Source organism: Ictalurus furcatus, chromosome 20 (assembly GCF_023375685.1).
Source record: "Ictalurus furcatus strain D&B chromosome 20, Billie_1.0, whole genome shotgun sequence".
Taxonomy (NCBI): domain Eukaryota; kingdom Metazoa; phylum Chordata; class Actinopteri; order Siluriformes; family Ictaluridae; genus Ictalurus; species Ictalurus furcatus.
Window position 1 is genome coordinate 5,913,573 of NC_071274.1, and position 22,934 is coordinate 5,936,506.

The window sequence follows — 22,934 nt, forward strand, 5'->3', positions numbered from 1 at the left end:
CCACAAAACAAACAAAGCAACAAAAAAAAAATAAAAAGCCCCGAAACTTTATACAGCCCATGAATAAAACATGGGCCCGAGTCCCAGAAGGCCGATCACCCGAAGCCTCTGAGCTGTACAAGCGGTGAAAGGCGACATAATCTCTCTGGTACAAGATCACGGCCGAGATTTGAACGGACAAAACGAGAGGGACCACAATAAGGGATGAGTGCAATGGACGCGGCGGTGCGGTGAAAAGAAAGCACAAAAACAAGAAAACAGCAGGGTTAAAGAAAGAGCGAGGACATCATGGAGAGCGGCCACGGCCTCGCGCGCGTCATCCAGCAGCTGCAGGATGAAATCAGGAAGCTGGAGACTGAGAACAAGACGCTGCGCGGGCAACTCAGCCTGCCGCTCACTGAGACATCACCTACCGAGTCTGAACGGAGAGCTGGAACCCAGGAGAACCACGCGAACCTGAGACGGAACATTTCGGCACCGACACTGGAGGGCCAGTACAAAGGTAAAACAATGCAGAGCGAAAAGCAACGCATGTTTAGAATTTCTTTGGGAGAACAGGTACTCTTGGTGGATGTTATGCCCTGCAGAATTATTGGCAACCTTAATGACAATCTTTTTAGAAAACATTGCTTATTGCACTTGTAACGAGGTTGTAGACACTTGGAGAAGGACCTTGGTTCACTTCTCCATGTAGAATATTTCAAGCTCCTTTATATTCTTTTTTAAAATTTGTTGTACATCCATCCACTTTTTCCATGCCACTTATCCTACACAGAGCCTATCCCAGAGAACTCAGGGCACAAGGCAGGGGACACCTTGATTGGGATGGGGTGCCAATACATCACAGGGCACAACTGCACATACAGTGCCCTCCATTAATATGGACACCCTTGATAAATATGTGGAAAAATTGTCTTTATTGTTTAACCTTTTGATTTTTTGTTAAACAAATGCACAAAAATACTCTGCTCTCACTGATATCTAACAATTGGAAACAAAACTGGTTTATTAAAGAAATATCTTTGTGTTCAACAATTATTGGCAACCTTTTAGTCAATACTTTGTGCTACCTCCCTATGATAACAAGATAACAGCTCTGAGTCTTCTCCTATAATGCCTGATATGATGAGGTTGGAGAATACATGGCAAGGGATCTGAGACCATTCCTCCATACAGAATCTCTCCAGATGCTTTGAGGTCCACGCTGGTGGACAGGGGACTGGGATGATTTTGACCTTGATTTTGTGGTCAGTAAACCTTTTTTGTGTTGATTTTGATGTATGTTATATTTTTTTGATGAGCCTGTGTTTTGTTTACAATTGTTTGATAGCACGTTTGTGAATTTTTTTGAACAAAAGATCAAAAGGTTAGACAAGAAAGACAATTTGCTCATATTTACCAAGGGTGTCAGTATTAGTGGAGAGCACTGTACATTCACACACTACGAACAATTTTGGAAATGCCAATCAGCTTACAGTGCATGTCTTTTGAATGTGGGGGGAGACTGGTGTACCTGGAGGAAGCCCCCAGAAGGGGAGGCAGTATTCAAACCCCCAACCCCAGAGATGTGAGGCAACTGTGCTAACCACTAAGCCTCCGTGACCCCCATTTGTTGTACATATGGACTTCAATTCATACCACAGGTTTTCACTAGGGTTCGATTCGGGTTCCATTTCTCATCATCTTGTTAAAGTGCTATCTATGACTACGTTTACATGCACATCAAATTCAATTTAAGGTCTCTTTTCATGGGTTGCAGCCATATAAAACAGGCATATTCCAAGGGTGGGAATCAGAATTTGGATAATCAGAATATTGCCTTAATCTGAATGGGGCAGTTGGATTGCGGCATTCACATGACTAATTAGAATATTGCCAAATTCTGATTAATACTGATGTGCATGTAAGCATAGTCAATGTACGTATATAGTACATCTTAACCTCCTGCCAGAGGCAACCAGGTTTTGGGCTAACATATCCTGGGACATGTACAGTGTATAGTCATCTTGAGTTATCATTTAAATTAAACATTACATGATAATTTACACTCACTATCTCTGACCTCTCTTATCATCAAGGCATTTCTACCTACAAAATTGTCTCTCGTTCAATGTTTTTTTTGGGGTTTTTTTCCACACCATTCTGTGTAAACTCTAGAGACTGTTGTCTGTGGAAAAACCTGTGTGTGTGAATACTCAAACCAGCCTTCTGGCACCAACAAGCATGCCATGGTTAAAGTCACAAAGATCACACTTTTTTTCCCATTATGACATTTGATATGAACATTAACTGAAGCTCTTGACCTGTATTTGCATGATTTTATGCATTGTGCTGCTGCCACATAATTGGCAACCAGGAATTGGGCTGAAATGTCCTGGATGCTCTTAGGCCAGATGGAGGCTAATATCAAAGTATTACAGCACTATCATCCAGTGTCATGCTGAAACCAAGCAAAACACTGATTTCCTTTGTTAGATGACCTATAGAGAAGGTCTGATTGCTTGAGACAACATGGCACTTTACCATCTTCATGTAGTCATAGAAGAGAGATAGACTGTACATCTTCAGATGGTTTCATGCAGTTAACGATGATCGATCAAGCATGTACAGACTGTACCTGTATATGTTTACATAAACCCACGATTTGCCCAGAAGCACTACTGTCCAAGGTGTGCTGTGTACTGAAATTTAACCAACAGCTTCTGCCCAATCAGAATAGAGTATTCTAAAGCACTGTGGTATAAAAAATTATTAATTGACCTTTGTTGAAGGCAATGCAAAAGTAAAATAATGTATTAATTATTTCTACATATAATAACTATAAATATGATCTGACTGTTGATGAATCAATGCTGTTTATATGGTTTAAAATGTCATGCAAAATGCTGTCCTGTTCTCCAACAGAAAACACGATCATGACCGTCCGGAGGTATTCCATATCCTCAAACGCAATTCATGTGCCCTGTAAGAGTGTGAGCTCACACAAATATCGGAGCGATAGCGACTGGACCAGACTGCGAGGAGAACTGCATGGACTCAGCCATACGGCTACAGAGGACAGAGACAAAACCGAAGGCAAACCCGTAAACCGGCGCACGCTTCAGCACTGCGTCAGCAAAGCCAGGTGTGACAGATGGCTACTTCATAACTGTAGCTACTTGTCATGTTTTAAATATAATTTAGTAAAGTCACTTTCAAAAAGCCTAAATTTGATCAAATGTAACACTAAACTTATTTTAAAAATAGTCTTTTAGCTCTGCATATCCACCCCTTTCCTGTCTGTTGTTGAATGGTCTACATTCGCATACTGGAACGTGATTGGCTTATATATTGAATGATGCAATAACATCAGGCTGGGTGAAGTATTGTCACCTTTTAAGAAACACCAGTCTACAGTTTTGATCACATGACAGTTTGGCGTTATTGCATCACTCAATATCTCAGCTAATGGAGTTCCAATATCCAAAATCAGTTCAAAACAGTTCACCAGGGGAACGGGTGGAATGTGTAGGGTTTGAGCATGTGTAGGTTACTTATTCAGCATATATTCAGAATAGGTGCCTAATTTATTAGCTAATAAAAATATTTTTTTAACAAGGTTTATGTTACTTGAACCCTGTTTGAGCTCCAACATCCAGTTTCGTTATGTTGCAGAGCCAAAGAGAAGACGGTCACATTCCTGCTGCCTGTGGATGACATCTACACCAACCGGCCCTTTATGGCAGACCACCTGAGCGACACAAGCCCGTGCGATCTCCAGGTGATATCAGAAACAGATTCGTGAGGCAGGAACAAACAAAAAGGACAAATGATACGGTCTCACGTTTAATCCAGAGCAGCTTTATCACCCTACACTGCTGCATTTTTCAGGTCACAGCGACGTTTGATTTCTACACTTGACCTCCTCCAGACTGAGTCCAGTTTCAGATTCGGTTTCGTGAACTCATTCTGCGTGTGGCTTCTCACTGCGTGGACCAATCAGGTGTCACATCACAACGTGGCTTCTGCAAATGGCAAGATTCACTTGAACATAAAGTGTACTACATATGGTATGAAAGCTGTGATTGTACCTGATCTGATGCAGTTACATAGAGCGTGAAGAAACATTCAGCACTGAGACTGTAGGACTGAGTGCCTGCTTCAAAGCATAAAAAAATACTACAAATGATCACTGGATTTTTAGCACTGACCAAGTATACAGTTGTAAAACGTCTCATATTCTGAAGGTAGTGTTTTGTGGCGATCATAAATATGGGTAACATCAGAATGAATTATATTATATTAAATACTTCCATGTAGGGTTGAATTTCAAATTACGAATCAGATGTATTAGAGAAAGGGAAGAATTTTTTTTAAAAGTGAACAGTTGAGGTAAATCAGGTGAATTCTTGTTATTCTGTTTACTGTACATACTGTTTGTGTAAATTCTCTAAACTCAATTATTTAATTTCAGAGGAATGTTTTGTAATTTATGATCTTTCTAATGTATCTGGTCTTCCTTCTGTTCTTACAAATATAATCAGAGTTGCCTGTAATCACACAGACTGTAAATCTAACGGTATTTGGGACGTTCATGTCCTATTTTATTATGTCCGTATACCTGATGTAAGGGAAACCAGTGCTCTATTGCAGACAAAAATGCTAAATAAAATAAATAAATAAACCTTCTTCTTCATCCTGTTCTTCAACTGTTCCTGTTAGGGGTCGCTACAGCGGATCATCCGTCTCCATTATGAAAATCCGGTTTATGATAGGCATATTTGATTTTTATGCAGGCTTGGGACCGGCACTGTGAGAGCTTGTGCAACGACCCTGTGGCTGGGTTTAGCACCCAACGTGGGGCTCAAACCCACGACCCTGAGATTAAGAGTCTCATGCTGTACTAACTGAGCTAGCTGGGTGAAAAAATAAATAAAGTCAGTAAATACTTCAGGATGGGTCATATTTATTAACATTTTTAAATTGTCCTATGTTACTGGTAAAAATTAAACAAAGGCAAACTAATAAAACCTAATATAAAATCCTCTATACATGCTATAAATTGCCTCTAATTTTAGAATTTTTAAACAGCAGACTTACTACATGACTACATCTTCCAGCCAGTCAGAATCAGGTATTCAGACAGACCATGGAATAAATAAATAAATAAATAAATAAATAAATAAATGTATATCCATATATCCACCAAGACTTCAGACATGGCGTACGCACCACTACACACAGAAGTATCTTTCAGCCCAGACCAAAGCTATTACCGTATCTACCTGGGCTCACTGTGCATTTTAGGTCACCACGCAGAACCTGCTACAAACATGCCTTTTGTTTGGAGCAGGTGGAGGAGGTTCAGCTCCGTCGGGACCTCGGCGTACGGCCCCCTCGTTCACCTCGAACGGCTCGTCTTCAGACCTGCTTCCACTGTGAAGACTTCTGTAATTTGAGTTACCTGTTTGTGAATTCAAATGCACAAGTACACATTAGGAAGTTTACATTATTTCTTTCCACATAATCTAAGCCAAATAATAAACAGATTAAAAACATGCTGTTATTGAACATACAGTGTGTTCATTATATATAGCAGTTGTTGATAAGCATTCTGTAACTTTATTTAATATTTATGCAAGAAATCTTCAGTGTTAGCACTTTGTAACGACTTGCTTTTAACATGAGAAGCTGTGTTTTTTGTCAACAGAAAGAAAAAAAAGCAGCTAGTGAGGGAACTGTTTACAGCTGCTATAACACAAGTGATAACAGGTACTAACTTGTTTCACTTTACAACATTAAATGTAACTTAAAACAGATTTTTTTTTAAATGCCATGCCATTCTTTAAGTAATAAATCAAATGTAACTGCTGACAAATTGTGTGGTATAAGAGGAATAAAAGATATCAGGACGTGTTGTTATTGAAAAATAAACAGCTTTAGGGTAGTAACGGCTTCATGTCGCATTACACCACCTCACAGATGATTACTTTCCCATCACAGCACATCCTACAGTTTTTATTCCTTAAATATCATTTCTGGACCAGTGAGTCTTTAACACTGAGATGTTATAAGCTACAGTATATTTTCATACAAATGTTTTGCAAAAATTCACTTCAGAAAAAAAGTATGAACATCGTAAATGCATGCCACTAATAAAAAGAATGTTCTAATATAGGGAAGTAAATTATATTACCTGTTAGACATTTAGTGCTGGCCAGGGCTTCAGGAAACAGAGATGGAGGCTTGTTGTCACTGTATCTCATGGCCACAGTGTGGCGTCTGTCCTTGTTCTGAAAAGCTTTTTGAAAAAGTAGAGAGAAAATCAAATCTAGCTTAATTGACCTGTGATGAAGGATTAATAGCTGATGGGAGACAAGTAAAAACAAAGTGGGCTTCACTAGGCTTGTGTCAGTAAGGAATTTTAATAAGCTAACTTTTTGCTAACACCAGATTAAGAAGAAATACTTCTTTTTTTGGAGACTAAAGATTTACTTACGGAGAATTTATATAACACACATTAAAGAACAATTAGTAAATTATCTCAAATTAAAACAAAATACGGAAGGGCTAACCAATTCTTGCTAATAAGAACATCCTAGCAATTTACTACAAAGAATGTTAGTATGGTGGTAGACAAGACAGCAATTTCTTTCAGCTGTGCATTAAGCCACTGTAAGAAAAAGCGTGAATGTTAGTTAAAAACCTCCATTTTTTTACTGACCAAAGAAAGCATGGTCCCACCCACTTTATGTCTATTGTATCATAATGCCAAGGCTCTTGAATTCACAGGTTAAAGTCAGCATGAATTGTAAGTAACTGCTAACCAATTAATTTCTTTGCATCATTTCTGCTTCATTAAATTGCTTTAGCAAAAAAACAAAAAGCTGTAATGTGTACTTTTCAGGTGTCTCCTGTATTACCATAAATGCTACAGGTAAACTACAAATGTTGGCACCTTTGATTTTAACCAGTTAGCTAGCTGCCTTTGATGATATTCATGAAATAAAGTGAATTATTTTTTCAAAAACAAAGGAAAGGAACAGAAGCCCGGCGTACCTAGTGATGGTCTAAAAGAAGAAGGCTCAGTGCTGCAGTCTTCGTTGGACTCAACGGACTCTTGTCCTGAGCCAGCTTCCCTCATCTGGCAGCCTACAATATCGTTCTCTGTAGCTTTGAGGTTTTTTAGAAGAAAATAAGTTTGCATGCTGCCTTTCCCCTTCACCTCAATCTCTCCACGTTCCTCTAGCTGGAATTCCTTGTTCCGAAGAGCACTGGAAACAAGTCAGACGTTCAAAAGACTGAAGAATGATTGCAATAAATTGTGTTAAGTGTTAAGGACTATATTTGGTAATTAATGGCTCACTCTCAACCATTATAACTTGGCTAACAATGGATGAAAGCTATGTGGCCAGTTATCAAGAAGCATTGCAACTTATTACAACTGAAAAGCTTTATATAAATGAAGACTTCTAGCTAGTTGTTGTTGTTGCTAGCATTATCTAGGTAAAAAAAAAAAAAAAAAACCATGCCTCTTTAAAACCAGAAACTCACTGATATACACTGGGGCTGAGGTGGATTTTGTTGGGCAGGCCATGACTCTCCATGCGAGAAGCCGTATTTACAGTGTCTCCAAATAAGCAATAACGTGGCATCTTCTCTCCAACAACACCCGCTAGCACCGGACCACTGTGCAAGCCCACCCGAATCTGGCGTCGCAAAGAGACAAGGCAGATCCAAGAACTCAAGCTCTTGGAACCCAATCATACTCTTCACACATTTCAGTACGACCGTAGCCAATGTCAGATAGAAGATCTTGAGTCTAATCAATAATCAATGCCAAAAAAACACAACCTTTGCAGCACATAATAAACTCTAAAATTATAAAACACACATAATAAAATTATTCTTAATTTCGCTAGTTTCAAAATCATTAAATGAGGTGTCTGGGAAGTAAGATAGTAGTTTAGGAAAGAAATAGTTACTGCTTGTACTCTCACCTGAATAGGGCCTCCTGTTATAGGGTTGGTGACCTCTTTGGCAGCAATGATCATACCAAGGGCAAAGTTAGCCACTCGCTCAGCATGACTGGATACTGGGATTGGGACACCACCCACCACCATGTAGGCATCACCTATTGTTTCAACCTATAAGATCAACATCAAGAGTTAAATTACTGAGTCTATATAAGAGTCCATTTGTTACATTAAAGTCACCATGAAATCAAAATGGAAGTTTTGTGGTTTTTAGTATAAATATGTTAGACTTAAGGTTATCTATGAGCTAGTATGTTCCAAAACAATGACAAAATTTGCATTTGGAAGATATATCAGTCTGTACAGGATTTCACGGAGGTTTTCTGTTATTGTTGGGGCCAAAAATGCTCGATTTTGCTGCAGCTTTTTTCAAAATTTGTACGGTCTTTCACGGTGATGTTTTTTGGTAAATAAGAACTTTTAGCTGCGCTCATGTTCAACGCATGTGAATGGAAGAGGGTTTTGGTTGAATGCACGTTGTGATGACGTCATATGATGTGTTTTGGCCCAAATCTGCAGGAAATCTGTGGTAATTTTGAAAAATTTCAAGCTCCTGCAAATATTGCACCATTTCCTTGATTTTGCATTAATTTCTGCGATCGCAAAATTGCAAAATCCTGGAGAGACTGATATATGCATTCAAAATTTACTGTCTCTCTCTACCACCAATACGGATCAACAATTTTGATGAGATCATTCAGCACTTTTCAGCACTTCTTCTGTCCAATCAAATGCTCTCTAGAATCTGAAGTGTCCTGCCACCCAACATTTTAAAAAAATCCATGGTTCTAACTGTCAAGTACAGCTTAGCTCGGGCTATGAGGTAAGCTAAACGCTATTGGGTATTTTAAAAGGGGGAGGAGCCACTCAATATGTCCCACCCTGACTTCCTGTTTCAGTGGAAATGACGTCAACACAAAAATGTACACTAGTTTCACAAATGCTTGACTCCAGTTTCTTTTTTTTATATACTTTTTGGGCAATATATTGGTGTAAAACCTCTCACATACTGTATATTTAGTGGCATATCAATAATATGCCACTGTAACATAATAACAACCTCTGGGCAGTCTTGAGTGGTAAATTCTAAGAGGTAAAAGTGCTTTAAGAAAATAATAATATAAATACTTTATATTTAGAAAATACGAGTGTAGCCAAGGTTTACCTTGTAAACATTGTGAACAGTGGTGAGACGGTCGAATTTCAGGTACATGGAGTTGAGCATGTTGACGATCTGTATAGGCTCACACTGTGAGCAAATGTTGGTGAAGGTTACCACATCACTGAAGAGGATGGTGCACTCCTTAAACTCACCTGAAGAACAGAAATAAAATGCAGAAACTAGAACTAAAAACAATTAAGATGCCCACTGTGATCTAGAATAGCTACAGGTATTGAGATAGACCTAGAATTGAACAATTCCTCCATTCTGACCATTTTTACTCTGCAAAGTTTTCTTATATTGTCCTTCTAAGAATAATAGTGCCTGAAGGATTATGATGCAACAAGAAAAAAAAGACTCTATGTCAACATTACTATATAAAGTAATGTTTGGTGTGGCACAAGGCTCTGCTCTAGGACCATTGTTTTTTTTCCCACTCATCAGTGATTGTGTGTTCTGAAAAAAAAAAAACTTCCACTTTTCCTTCATATTTCCCATCCCTCATCTCTAACCTTTTTTTCATTCACCTGCCTCCACTCGTTTGCCTTCCTTCAGCTGATTGGCTACGTGCTTGGGAAGCATGGCATACAGCAGGTTCTCAGTCTTCTGTTTCTCCTGCTCGAGATGCTGAGAAAGCTGGCGAAGCTGTTCCTTCTTGCGTTCCAGTTGGCTGGAGAGCTCCATCTCAGCCAGGCGCTGCTGATTAAGCAAAATGAGGTGCCGTGTGGCATCATGTGGAGCGATATCAGACAGGTACATGCGTCTCTCCTCCAGCTCCTGCAAGTTGCGCAGTAAGGGGGACGCCTGGTACAACATGCAGTGCAGAGGGGCCATCCACAGCATCTGACCTAGGAAAAGAGAAATGGAGAGATAACAGGTTACAGTTAATGGAGGCTGGCTTAGTTTAAACGTTTGCATTATACTAATTCCAATCTAGAACTTTGCCAGACTAAAAATGTAAATTAATATGATTTTACTGTCACATTCTCTCAATTTCTCTGGGATTTCAAGCTAAACTAAGCACGCAAATGCATCACGGATATACACCAGCTTTTGAACATAGTAGGAATAATGACTGTAATGTGCGATGAGAGGCAAAACGTAAATGTGTAAACATTTTTGGGCAGGAATCATAACCAATGTCCATAGCAAGGGTCCAAATACAGGGAGACCGAGTTAAATAGGGATGATCCATAATCAGAGTCCAAAACGCAGGCAAAAATCAAGAACTGGAACGAACGTGGAGTAAAAGAAACCAAGGCTCAGACATAAAGCTACTAAAGACTTTGTGACATTACAAAGAAACAGCAGGGTACACCACTGAACAGGTGAAAACAATCAGGCAATAAGCCAGTGATTGAACAGGGGTGGAGAAAAGATTAAAACAACAAAGGCACATGGCATTTCAAACAATAGCACATGGAGAACCGATAACAAAACACATGAAATGAAAGCAGCATTCATTTCACTGGGTAACCACATGGGAATTCATGACAGTGACAGAGAAGAAAATCAGCTCTAGACAGAAATCACATTTTTTAGACTGAAATCAAGCAAGCATTTTTAAGCAAACAGAGCTGAGGATTTAATTGTCGGTTTGAGGCATCTAAAAGAAAGAGAATTCAGGTCATGCCCGGGAAATAGAAGCTTTCGCCAGACACATACACACCATGTTAAAATTTTCTAGGGCCACATTTTCCCTCTAGACTACACAGAGTGTCATTAAATATTTATGGCAAGTACAGACCCTGTGTGAGTAAAATACAGAGTGTGTTCATCCCTCAGTTCCCACCTCTGAGCTCAAGCATGGGCATCTCCTTCCAGTACTCAGGCATCATGTCTCGCCGAGTCTGCAGGACAAAATGGCTGTTGATGAACTTGCGAATGCTGGCAATGGTAAAGGTGACCTCGGGATGCAGAATGGTAAAATACTGATCCAGTCGGATCCCTCTGGTCTGCAATCCAGGGACGATCTTTTGGACTGTCACCCCTGCCTGCCTTACCCTCAACTAGATGGGTGGAAGAATTAAGTATTTAGGCAGTACAGTACTGTTCTGGATAGTTTTTCTTAAACAGATAATGGATTACATCATATACTTAACCTAAATGCTTAACATGTATATATTACAATATAATCATGGTGGCTCACTTGTTCATCAAACACAATATGAAATGGGAAGGCATTGCAGAATGTCTTCAGGTCTATGCACAGTTCATCTGGATAAATTGGCTCAAATCCCCTTAAAAGTCTGCCTAAGTTTACAACAATCAAAAAGAAGAAAAGAACATTTAACAGAGCAGAAATGGTTGATTTTGCATTATTCTTACATTTCAACTACACAGGCAATAATCATGTGCACATTTAATGATAAAATGGAATCCATAGGTTATCACTGGGAGTTCCTCGGTCAACATGGGATCTCCAGGTAAACAAGAGGTCCTCATGGCTCCCCCATGAGATGAGGTGTATTCATGGGGAAATCATAGGGTATGTATGCAGGACCCCAAAAACTTGATTGTATTTACAATTAGTGTGTCATGGAGGGCACCTAAAGCCAAAAATGTCTTTGGGACGTTCATGAAGTACATTTGTTACCCCCATAAAAATTCCTATACAACCCAGTGGATGCTGTAGGATTTCCATGAAAGTCCCATGATCACCAATTAAGAGCTGAAATTCTATAATAAAGTCAATAATCACAGTGAATGTTCTGCACACAACAGTACAATGACTTACCCATAAAAAAAATTCTAATGGATTTTGAGAAAACACACATTAAAATCCAGTACTGCCAAATCACAATGGCCTTTGAGTTCAATAGCCACTGGAAATTCTTTTGGGAATCGCTACATTTTCCTAATGGAATCCCATAATCTTCCATGAATCTTCTGATTTTCCATGACAGTATAGATTACAAGTCAACATATTCATTTTTTATTTATACAGAGAACTATATAGATGAAGTGGAAAAAAGTAAATATTATATTTATTTGCCTTTTACCTTTTCCCAGCTGCACTAAGCTTCTGATTGTCTCCCAGTGGTTCCTACGTGTACCGTATGTGAGTTTCGTGCTCTCTCTTGATCGCTCTACCTCCTTGAAAGAGATCAGTAAAAAAAAAAATGTTTTATAAATTATTTAGTGGCTTTCAGGTTTACTGTGATGGACAACAATAACAATATTAATTATCCCCCCAAAAATGATGGTAAGTACTGAAAAAAAAAAATTATGCATGGGGAAAAAAAGATATTTGTCCCAGCTACAAAAACTACTTTAAAAAAAAAACACAAAAAACAACAAGGATACACTTTACCTGCTTGTTCATATGCACTGTGTTGATTCTGCACTCTGAGGCATGACTACGTTGTGATGGTGATGCATTTTTGCTGCATAATTTTTCGGAAAACGCAGGCTTGCTGCTTATAAGAAATACAACATGCTCTTTTTTTCCTGTTCTTTCCACCTCCTCCATCTGATTCACAATCTTCATGTCTATTTGGCTGTTAAAGAAGTCCTTTGCTACGGCACCAATGATGCCTAAAATCACAGTGGAAGACAATGGGATAACTCATTTGCCTTGTGCCTAGTGCTTGCCTTTACAACAATGATTCAACATGATACTGTTAAATATAGGATGGAAATACATCACCAGGGTGCCTGAGATGGACGGGCACATTTTTGAATAGTTTTTTTAGTTTCAGTGCTGAAAAACTATTTACAAGTGTACGATTTACAAGTGTTAAATGGCATCAGTGCCATATCAGTTATTGGTTGTTTGAAGGAACAAATTAAACACCTTTGTCTCACCTGGGACAATGTGGCAGAGCCCACTGCGGTCCGAGTAATAGTGCAAGAGCATGGTGCCATCGCAGTTCTTTTCTACTCGAAATGATGGTGCATTCATCTCCTGCAAAAGGATGTTTTTGCATGTATCAACATATAGTGACGGCTCGTCCATGGGTTCAGGTGAAGCAGAGCCACATCATATGATTTGGTATGTCAGCCATTCAACAAATTTTAATCTTCATAACATCCTCATTCACAACTCTAGACATTTTAAATTCTGTTGAAATACTAATGACCTCTTTTGAGTGCCCAGTATATATATTTTTTAATGTTGCTACAGTATTTGACAGATATCTGTCATCTCTCTTCTCTGTCCCCCTCATCCCCCTTCCCCTACCTCTCTCACTGCAGATGACTTTGCCACTTTCTTTTCCAACAAGGTTACATCAATCAGGAAACAGTTCTCAATCCCAGACATCCATAGACCGACTCCTCCTCCATGTAACTCCCAACTGACTTCCTTCTCTCCCCTCTCAGAGACTGATGTCTGTAAACTCCTCCTCTCTAGCCGTCCCACAACCTGTCCTCTGGACCCTATCCCCTCTCACCTTCTTCAGTCCATCTCTCCCACACTATTACCTGCACTCACACACATCTTTAACACATCCCTCTCTACTGGCACATACCCTACCTCATTTAAGCAGGCCCGGGTTACCCCACTGCTTAAAAAACCATCACTTAACCCTGCTGTAGTTGACAACTACAGACCTGTTTCCCTCTTTCCTTTTCTTTCCAAAACTCTTGAAAGAGCTGCTTTTAATCAACTCTCCAATTTTCTCACACAGAACAAGCTCCTGGACACCAAGCAGTCTGGCTTCAAGAGCAACCACTCCACGGAGACTGCTCTGCTTTCCGTCACTGAAGCCTTACGACTAGCAAGAGCAACCTCTAGATCATCTGTCCTCATCCTACTTGACCTGTCTGCTCCTTTCAACACTGTGAACCATCAGATCCTCCTGTCAACTCTCTCCAGCCTGGGCATCACTGGAACGGTTCTGTGCTGGGTGGAATCCTATCTCTCTGACAGATCCTTCAAGGTATCATGGAGGGGAGGTATTTCTGAAACTCAGCAACTCACAACTGGTGCTCCACAGGGGTCAGTTCTGGGTCCACTCCTCTTTTCTATCTATACTACATCTCTAGGGCACGTGATTGAGTCTTATGGCTTCTCATATCATTGCTATGCTGATGACACCCAGCTCTATTTGTCCTTCCAGCCTGATGATCCATCCGTCTCCGCACGCATCTCTGCTTGCCTGTCGGACATCTCGGTCTGGATGAGGGAACACCATCTTAAGCTTAACCTGGCAAAATCTGAGCTTCTCGTCATCCCAGACTGTCCCTCAATTAACCACAACCTCACTGTACAGCTCAGCTTACTCACACTCACGCCAACTAGGACAGCCAGGAACCTTGGGGTGATTCTCGATGACAGCTTGACCTTTACAGACCACATTTCAACAACTGCAAGGTCCTGTAGGTTCATCCTGTACAACATCAGGAAAATCCGACCCTACCTCACCGAACAGGCTACACAGATACTAGTCCAGGCTCTTGTTATCTCTAAACTGGACTACTGCAACTCACTGCTTTCGGGCCTCCCAGCCAGCTCCATCAAACCCCTTCAGATGATTCAGAATGCTGCAGCGCGCCTCGTCTTCAACCAGCCCAGGAGAACCCATGTCACACTCCTCTTCATCTCCCTCCACTGGCTTCCTGTAGCCGACCGCATCAAATTCAAGGCCTTGATGCTCACCTACAAGACCTTGTCTGGAACAGCACCCTCCTACCTCAACTCTCTCCTGAAGGCCTACGTTCCCTCTCGCAATCTGCGATCTATTAGCGACCAACGTTTAGTAGTTCCCACTCAGCGTGGTGCAAGGTCCCTTTCCAGAACCTTCACGCTAACTGTTCCTCAGTGGTGGAATGAACTTCCAATCTCAATCTGGACCGCAGAATCTCACACCATCTTCAAAAAACAGCTAAAGACCCACCTCTTCCGTGAACACCTAACCAACTCATAAAAAAAATAAAATAAAAAATAATAATAATAATAATTTGCACTTACACCTCTACTCTGTGCACTTTGCTTCTCCTGGAACTCAATTAATGGATCTTGTATGGTAGCAGTACTTGTATTGTTCTCTGCTTGATATATCGCTTTGCTTGTATTTTTCTCATTTGTAAGTCGCTTTTGGATAAAAGCGTCTGCTAATTGAATAAATGTAAATCTAAATGTATAATCCATTGTTCCACTGAATTGGTTACTAGAAGTTGAGCAGCATGCTCACTGCCCAATTTAGCTACATAGAGTTATAATTGCACCTAGTGGTCAAAAATGGGGATTGCAACAAGCACGTGTAGAGGCCCATTAGGGTAGGAATGACGCTTCCCCATGCTTGGGGGTGAAGCAGCAGACCGAACAGTTAATGACAGGACTGCCACCTTATGCCAAATTGGGCAAGATTATGTTTTATAGCAAATAATTGGAATGAAATCTAATACATTTCCCCACAAAAGGACAAAAAAAATCGTAAGTGCACACAGTGTCTATAATGTACAGAATCATTTCTATTGTAAGATATATTGCAAAGTTTGGCTGAGGGAAAGAGGGATTATGAAGTGGATAATGTCCGTACATCAAAAAGGCATGAGGGTGACCTTGCTTCCCAAGCAAAGGCTGAGGAAAAAGTAGAAAAATGTGCATCTCTTTTCCAGTAAAAGCATTTAAATACGACACTGTATGCTTGACATGTATTTTGTTGATTGCAGATATGCCATCTGATTATGTCATTACTCACAAAATTACCAATGGACTACATTATTCCATTCTTCCTTCCAAATGCAATACTCAACAGGGCCTTTCATTAAAATTCTCCTCCAGACACACAGGGCTTGGTGCTCGCCTACCTTATACGAGTGCGAGAGGTAGCCGTGCAGTGCATCCAGATTTTCGATAAACTCAAAGAGGTTTCCTCCCAGCGTGCGCAGCATGTGGTCATATCCTGATCTTTTACAGAACTCAAAGAAGTACTCTCCAAATTGCCTCAGCACGGCACTCGCTTCCACATCTTCAAAAGAACAAACAGAAAAGTTTCAGTCCAACAGATCTCATAAATTCCACTGTAAAGAAAGAACTCTAGAACTGAACATTACTGAATGAATTAGTTAACATGAACAAACCCATCACAGGGCACAATCACTCACACAATACAGACAATTTGGAAATGCCAATCAGCCTAGAATGCATATCTTTGGATTTGGGATGGAAACCGGAGTACCCAAAGGAAACCCAGAAGCACAGAGAGAAAATGCAAGCTCCATACACACAGGGTAGAGGTAGGATTCGAACCCCAAACCCTGGAGGTGTGAGGAAAACGTGTTAAGCACTAAATCACCATGCACCACTTAACTCCTACCATAAGTAATAATAGTAATAAAGTTTATTAATACACATTTATTAAGCGACGATTGTTTAAATGTTGACTAAATACACCTTCACTGACTAATGGTTATTCAATCCATGACTAAAAATATGTCCACATACAGTATCTCACAAAAGTGAGTACAACCCTCACATTTTTGTAAATATTTGATTATATCTTTTCATGTGACAACACTGAAGAAATTACACTTTGCTACAATGTAAAGTAGTGAGTGTACAGCTTGTGTAACAGTGTAAATTTGCTGTCCCTCAAAATAACTCAACACACAGCCATTAATGTCTAAACTGCTGGCAACAAAAGTGAGTACCCCCCTAAGTGAAAATGTCCAAATTGGGCCCAATTAGCCAATTTCCCTCCCCGGTGTCATGTGACTTGTTAGTGTTACAAGGTGTCAGGTGTGAATGGGGAGCAGGTGTGTTAAATTTGGTGTCATCGCTCTCACACTCCCTCATACTGGTCACTGGAAGTTCAACATGGCACCTCATGGCAAAGAACTCTCTGAGGATCTGAAAAAAAGAATTGTTGCTCTACGTAAAGATGGCCTAGGCTATAAGAAGATTGCCAAGACCCTGACACTGAGCTGCAGCACGGTGGCCAAGACCATACAGCGGTTTAACAGGACTGGTTCCACTCAGAACAGGCCTCGCCATGGTCGACCAAAGAAGTTTAGTGCACGTGCTCAGCATCATATCCAGTGGTTGTCTTTGGGGAAATAGACGTATGAGTGCTGCCAGCATTGCTGCAGAGGTTGAAGGGGTGGGGGGTCAGCCTGTCAGTGCTCAAATTGGTCTGCATGGCTGTCGTCCCAGAAGGAAGCCTCTTCTAAAGATGATGCACAAGAAAGCCCGCAAACAGTTTGCTGAAGACAAGCAGACTAAGGACATGGATTACTGGAACCGGAACCATGTCCTGTGGTCTGATGGGACCAAGATAAACTTATTTTGTTCAGATGGTGTCAAGCGTGTGTGGCGGCAACCAGCTGAGGAGTACAAAGACAAGTGTGTCTTGCCTACAGTCAAGCATGGTGGTGGGACTGTCATGGTCTGGGGCTGCATGAGTGCTGCCGGCACTGGGGAGCTACAGTTCATTGAGGGAACCATGAATGCCAACATGTATTGTGACATACTGAAGCAGAGCATGACCCCCTCCCTTCGGAGACTGGGCCGCAGGGCAGTATTCCAGCATGATAACAACCCCAAACACACCTCCAAGACGACCACTGCCTTGCTAAAGAAGCTGAGGGTGAAGGTGATGGAGTAAACGGAGTAAACCCTATTGAGCATCTGTGGGGCATCCTAAAACGGAAGGTGGAGGAGCACAAGGTCTCTAACATCCACCAGCTCCGTGATGTCATCATGGAGGAGTGGAAGAGGACTCCAGTGGAAACCTGTGAAGCTCTGGTGAACTCCATGCCCAAGAGGGTTAAGGCATTGCTGGAAAATAATGGTGGTCACACAAAATATTGACACTTTGGGCCCAATTTGGACATTTTCACTTAGGGATGTACTCACTTTTGTTGCCAGCGGTTTAGACATTAATGGCTGTGTGTTGAGTTATTTTGAGGGGACAGCAAATTTACACTGTTATACAAGCTGTACACTCACTACTTTACATTGTAGCAAAGTGTCATTTCTTCAGTGTTGTCACATTAAAAGATATAATCAAATATTTACAAAAATGTGAGGGGTGTACTCACTTTTGTGAGATACTGTAAATGAGCAAAAAGCAGCACAGTGGTGCAGCAGGTAACAAATCTCTATGGTCTCTGGTTCAATCCTGATTTCTGGTTATTATCTGTGTGGAGTTTGTTCTCCTAGTGTTCATCTGGGTTTCCTCCAAGTTCTCTGGTTTCCTTACACTACCCAAAAACATGCTCATAGGTGGATTCGGTGCTAAATTGCTCCTAGATGTAAATGTGACATGGAGTCACGTCCCATGCTGGGTGTATTCCCGTCTTGGGCCTAGTGTTCCCATGATATAGTCCAGATCCACTGCAACCCTCACCAGGATAAAACAGTTACTGAATGAATGAAACAGTAACCGAAATGAACTGATGAAAGAATTAATTACATTTATAAAAATTTTATTTGCTTCTAAATGTTCATAACCTACTTAACTTCAGTTGTGAATATTGGAACTTCAACATTTTCTCAGTTAACAACCCGGAAATATGTTCATTATGGTGCTATTCATGCTGGTTATTGGAAACTTAATTTTATCCATTGATGGTACACTGGAAAATGCAGGTATTCATTATTTAGGTTATTTGTTTGTAATAAAAAAAATTCATTCATCAAGTGTTAGTTACTTTGCTATAGTTGCTTATCGTGTATTACAGTATATTAGTGCAGTAACTGAACCTAATTGTGAAGCATGAACTTTTTGTACAGTGGTAAAGTGGAATAAAGTCTGCAAATAATCAAGCAAAACTCAGACATTACAAACCGGTGTGGATTCGCTTTTGTTTAACAATAACATACAGTATTTCTATTAATGTCTACTGCAAATGTGCTTTTCAAACTGCTAATACTTGTAGCAATTTAGAATTTAAAATATAATTTGCATGGTTTTGCTTGTCTCTTGCATTATTCCGTGGTTCTCTGTAGTATAGTTTACACTATATCCTACACTACCATTTGTATTTAATGTGTCCTGTGAATTTATTATATCTTACACTATCACACACTTCCCTTTATCCTTCTGTATTTTGTTGTTTTCTGCATCAGTGTCTTTGGAGAATTTTTCTCACAATGTACTGTATACACTCTATGTACAAAGATAGAATGACAACAAAACTGAAAAAACTGATTTTACCAAGAAGCTTGCATGCCTCTGCAACAAGTCGCATGGTGATGTCATCTTCGTACACCTCATATGTCATGAAGGTGTCTTGGACGCCTGCTTTGTCCCTACAAAAACAGAATTTATTCATCAAATTATGAAACAACGTAAAGGAATCATTCATGAACAAAATGTAATTTACACAAATGCTACATTTATATCAAACATATTTTGCTCAGACAAAACATCCCGATAACACAAATAGGGTCAAATAGTGTATGTTAAGGTATTATTAATAGTGAAATCAAAATTATATCAGCTCAAAAGTTTCTATATCTGTAACTCCCTCCAACCTCTTTTGTATCCTCTAAACAATTTTTTACATTTTCTCAGTTATATTATTCAAATAGATAACAGTAGGTTGTTTCCCTGTCTCCTATTTCTGCCAGATAGAAATTTTTTTTAAAAATCATATATAGAGTAGTATATAGAGAGTATATAGAGTAGTAGGCAGTAGAAGTATGTCACAGTGTCGACACATTATCTCAAGATTTTCATAATTGTCATTTATTAGCTCAAGAATTTGAGTTATTATCTTAAAATTTGTATTTATTATCTCAAAGGTCTAACTTATCTCACAATTCTGACTTATCTCAATGTTTATAAAACGTATTACCTTTTATTATTTTGACTTATGCCAAACTTTAGGCTTATTATCTCAGAATTCTATGCAAATATTGCAAATGATGTTTCCTTTTTAATCTTATCTAGTGTATAGCTCAAAGCTGTTTAACAGGATAACCTACTATTAGCTAGGTAATAGGAATACCAAGTAGGCAGGTAACTAGCTTGCTAGTTTGTTAGCTAACATAGTCATTCAAGCTGCTATTCCTGTAAAGGATACATGTTTTCTACACTCACTGTCCACTTTGCACATTCATGCAGTTATCTAATCAGCCAATCACATGGCAGCAGCACAATGCAAATCAAAAAATAAATAAAAATCATGCAGACTGCAGGCTGAAACACCTTGTTGATGAGAGAGATCAGAGGAGAATGACCAGACTGGTCGGAGCTGACAAGAAGTCTATATTAACTCATATTTGAGTTACTATAGTTAATGAGGTGGCTGAACTACAACAGCAGAAGACAACATCAGGTCCACTCCTGTCAGCCAAGAACAAGGATCTGAGACTATCATGGTCACAGACTCACCAAATCTGGACAGTTGAAGACTGAAAATAGACCAGGTGATCTTTTTCCCCTAATCTTCAACTGTCCAGTTTGGGTTCCAGTTTCAGCAAGGCATGTCCTTCCACAGAAATGACGCTCAATCACTGTTTATTGTTTTGTTTTTTGCACCATTCTGTGTAAACTCTAGAGACTGCTGTGTGTGAAATTCCCAGGAGATCAACAGTTTCTGAATTGCTCAAACCAGCTTATCTGGCACCAACAACCATGCCACGGATGAAGTCACTGAGATCATACTTTTTCTGCATCCTGACTGTTGAAGTGAACATTAACTGAAGCTCTTGACCTGTATCTACATGGTTTTTTTTTGTTGTTTTTTTTTTTGCATTGCACTGCTGCCACATGATTGGTTGATTAGATAACTGCATGAATCTACAGGTGTATGGGCTATGCATAGGACTGTACTATATATACTATCCAACAAACAAATCCTCTTCAGTTATCCAAATGCTTTTCAACATAATTCAACATAATATTGCAGCAATAACAGGACAATTCGTCAGAATATTTAAATAATGCCTTAAATTTTGAGAGAAAAAGTCAGTGCCCCATAGGGAGCTATCAGACAGTGTAAAGTACATCAGTTTTCGGACACTGGTGACACGTGTGATTTTTGAAATCTAATACTGATTTAATAAGCTAACTTTACTGTTTAGCTACAATGTAGTCCTGTAATCTTCACTAAAGTGAAAAGTTTCCTTTAAAAAATAATGTATAAATGTAGCACGAGCGCGTTTGAGTCACTGACTCTGTGCTCGTTTCCGCCATCTTGTGGACAACACGGATAATCACCTGAGTTTATTCCACGTGTCCTCTCCAAATTTATCGATTACCAGCGACTTCAGACACGTGTTAATAAATCCGTACTGTTGGTATTAAAGAGAAAGATTTGATTAAATATAGTTAACATTTCACAAGGACCCATCAATTAAAACAGCACTATGTAGTAAGACTTCTGCAGCCTATGCACTTTATTAGGTTGAATAAAGTCTAGAGAATTAAGGTTAGAGAATTAATAATTGAATAATGACAATCGATAACATAAATGAAAATAGCACTAATAGGTTTAGCAAGCAAGCATGAGATTTACACTAAAGTTAAAAACAAGCAAACAAACAAACACAGTTTAGCAGGCGGATAAGGATGTAAAGACCTAAAACCAACTACTGGATGTAGCTAATATTAAAATGTAAACATGTTAACCATTTAGACAATTCTGCCAAAATCTTACCATTTCACTGCCTTGTTTTTGTGCACAGGAGCGGATCCTTCATTTTCAGTTGTATGTTGCAGGGGTGAGAGAGCAACGCAACCGCCACAGCGCTCGAGCTTCAAACTGCAGTGCGCGCGCGCTCCACACGTTCACGCATAATTAATCGTCATTTCACCACGGGTCATTTTTACTAATACAGCCTTTTGGGCCTGCTAGAACTGGAATGGGGGGGAAAGCACAGTGGAAGAATTCATAACGAGTTTTGTTTTTTGGGGGGTTCCGGGGATTTTCCGGCGCGTGCTGACTGTTGGCCGCCTGCAGCACTTTTAGCACGCGCGCCTCATTGCAAATCTGCATTGCCACTTCAAACACTGCAGATCTGTCAGCTATCATAATAAACCAAGATACTGGCATCAACTGGCATCTTATTTATTTAACGGGTTATAGCAACAGCTAGACGAGCTGTCATGAAAATATCATGTGAAGTGAGTTTTCTTATTGAACTTAGCCTTCATTTTCTATTACTTATCAACATTGTTAGAGGTATAGAAATATTTGTTGTTATCTCATACCCGTATCATGCAACCTATAGGCTATTCCATGCAGTTAGAGATTTTATTTTTTAAAAGTAGGCCTAATACATAGTAGCCATATAGCTACTGAATGTGATAACTCATCAGAAATATAACTCAGATGCCTAAGGATAACATGTTATTTGTTACTTTTTTTTATTCAATAAGTCACCAACTTATCACATACATTACACATGAGACTGTTTTATTTTATGTTATTTAATGTATTTTTTTAACACGTGATTATGTGAATAATGTGTAATTAAATGTGGAAAAAAAATCTAATGAATCATGTGTACAAAAGTCTCCTGTGAAAGTAAAGGCTTTAACGTGTGAAAAGTTAACGTAAAAATAAATGAATCACATGTAAAAGAAAAAAATCACCCGAGAAAATTAATGAATCGTGTAAGAATGTCATGTAAAATACATTAATCACATAGGAAATGACACATTAAAATAAACTAACCGTGTAAAAAAAAAAAAAAAATTATGTGAAAATAATTCATCACGTGTCGCATGTGAAAATAAATAAATCCTGTGCAAAAAAAATCACGTGTGAAAATAAATTGAACCTGTCTAAAATGACATGTAAACATAATTAATCTTATGTAAAACACATCAAAATTAATCTGTGAAATTAAATTATTT

General features: G+C 39.4%; 3 protein-coding genes across 3 annotated transcripts; 1 reads left to right on the forward strand and 2 right to left on the reverse strand.

Moving 5' to 3' along the window:
* Window positions 1-288: 288 nt before the first annotated feature.
* LOC128624559 (putative coiled-coil domain-containing protein 195) lies at window positions 289-3,784 on the forward strand. The gene is made up of 3 exons (XM_053652307.1): window positions 289-502; window positions 2,905-3,124; window positions 3,655-3,784. Exons 1-3 carry the CDS (start codon window positions 289-291, stop codon window positions 3,782-3,784), a joined length of 564 nt encoding a protein of 187 aa, XP_053508282.1.
* A 618-nt stretch (window positions 3,785-4,402) lies between these two features.
* LOC128624422 (receptor-type guanylate cyclase gcy-19-like) lies at window positions 4,403-8,152 on the reverse strand. Its single transcript, XM_053652065.1, has 4 exons — window positions 7,534-8,152; window positions 7,039-7,253; window positions 6,176-6,280; window positions 4,403-5,443 (listed from the first exon to the last, which is right to left on the reverse strand). Exons 1-4 carry the CDS (start codon window positions 7,632-7,634, stop codon window positions 5,283-5,285), a joined length of 582 nt encoding a protein of 193 aa, XP_053508040.1. The 5' UTR covers window positions 7,635-8,152; the 3' UTR covers window positions 4,403-5,282.
* A 286-nt stretch (window positions 8,153-8,438) lies between these two features.
* On the reverse strand, window positions 8,439-19,676 carry LOC128624423 (guanylate cyclase soluble subunit beta-2-like). The gene is made up of 9 exons (XM_053652066.1): window positions 19,284-19,676; window positions 15,934-16,094; window positions 12,985-13,084; window positions 12,450-12,714; window positions 12,180-12,223; window positions 11,327-11,430; window positions 10,970-11,186; window positions 9,690-10,025; window positions 8,439-9,329 (listed from the first exon to the last, which is right to left on the reverse strand). The coding sequence occupies exons 1-8, from the start codon at window positions 19,432-19,434 to the stop codon at window positions 9,697-9,699; spliced, it is 1,371 nt and encodes a 456-aa protein (XP_053508041.1). The 5' UTR covers window positions 19,435-19,676; the 3' UTR covers window positions 8,439-9,329; window positions 9,690-9,696.
* Window positions 19,677-22,934: the final 3,258 nt, after the last annotated feature.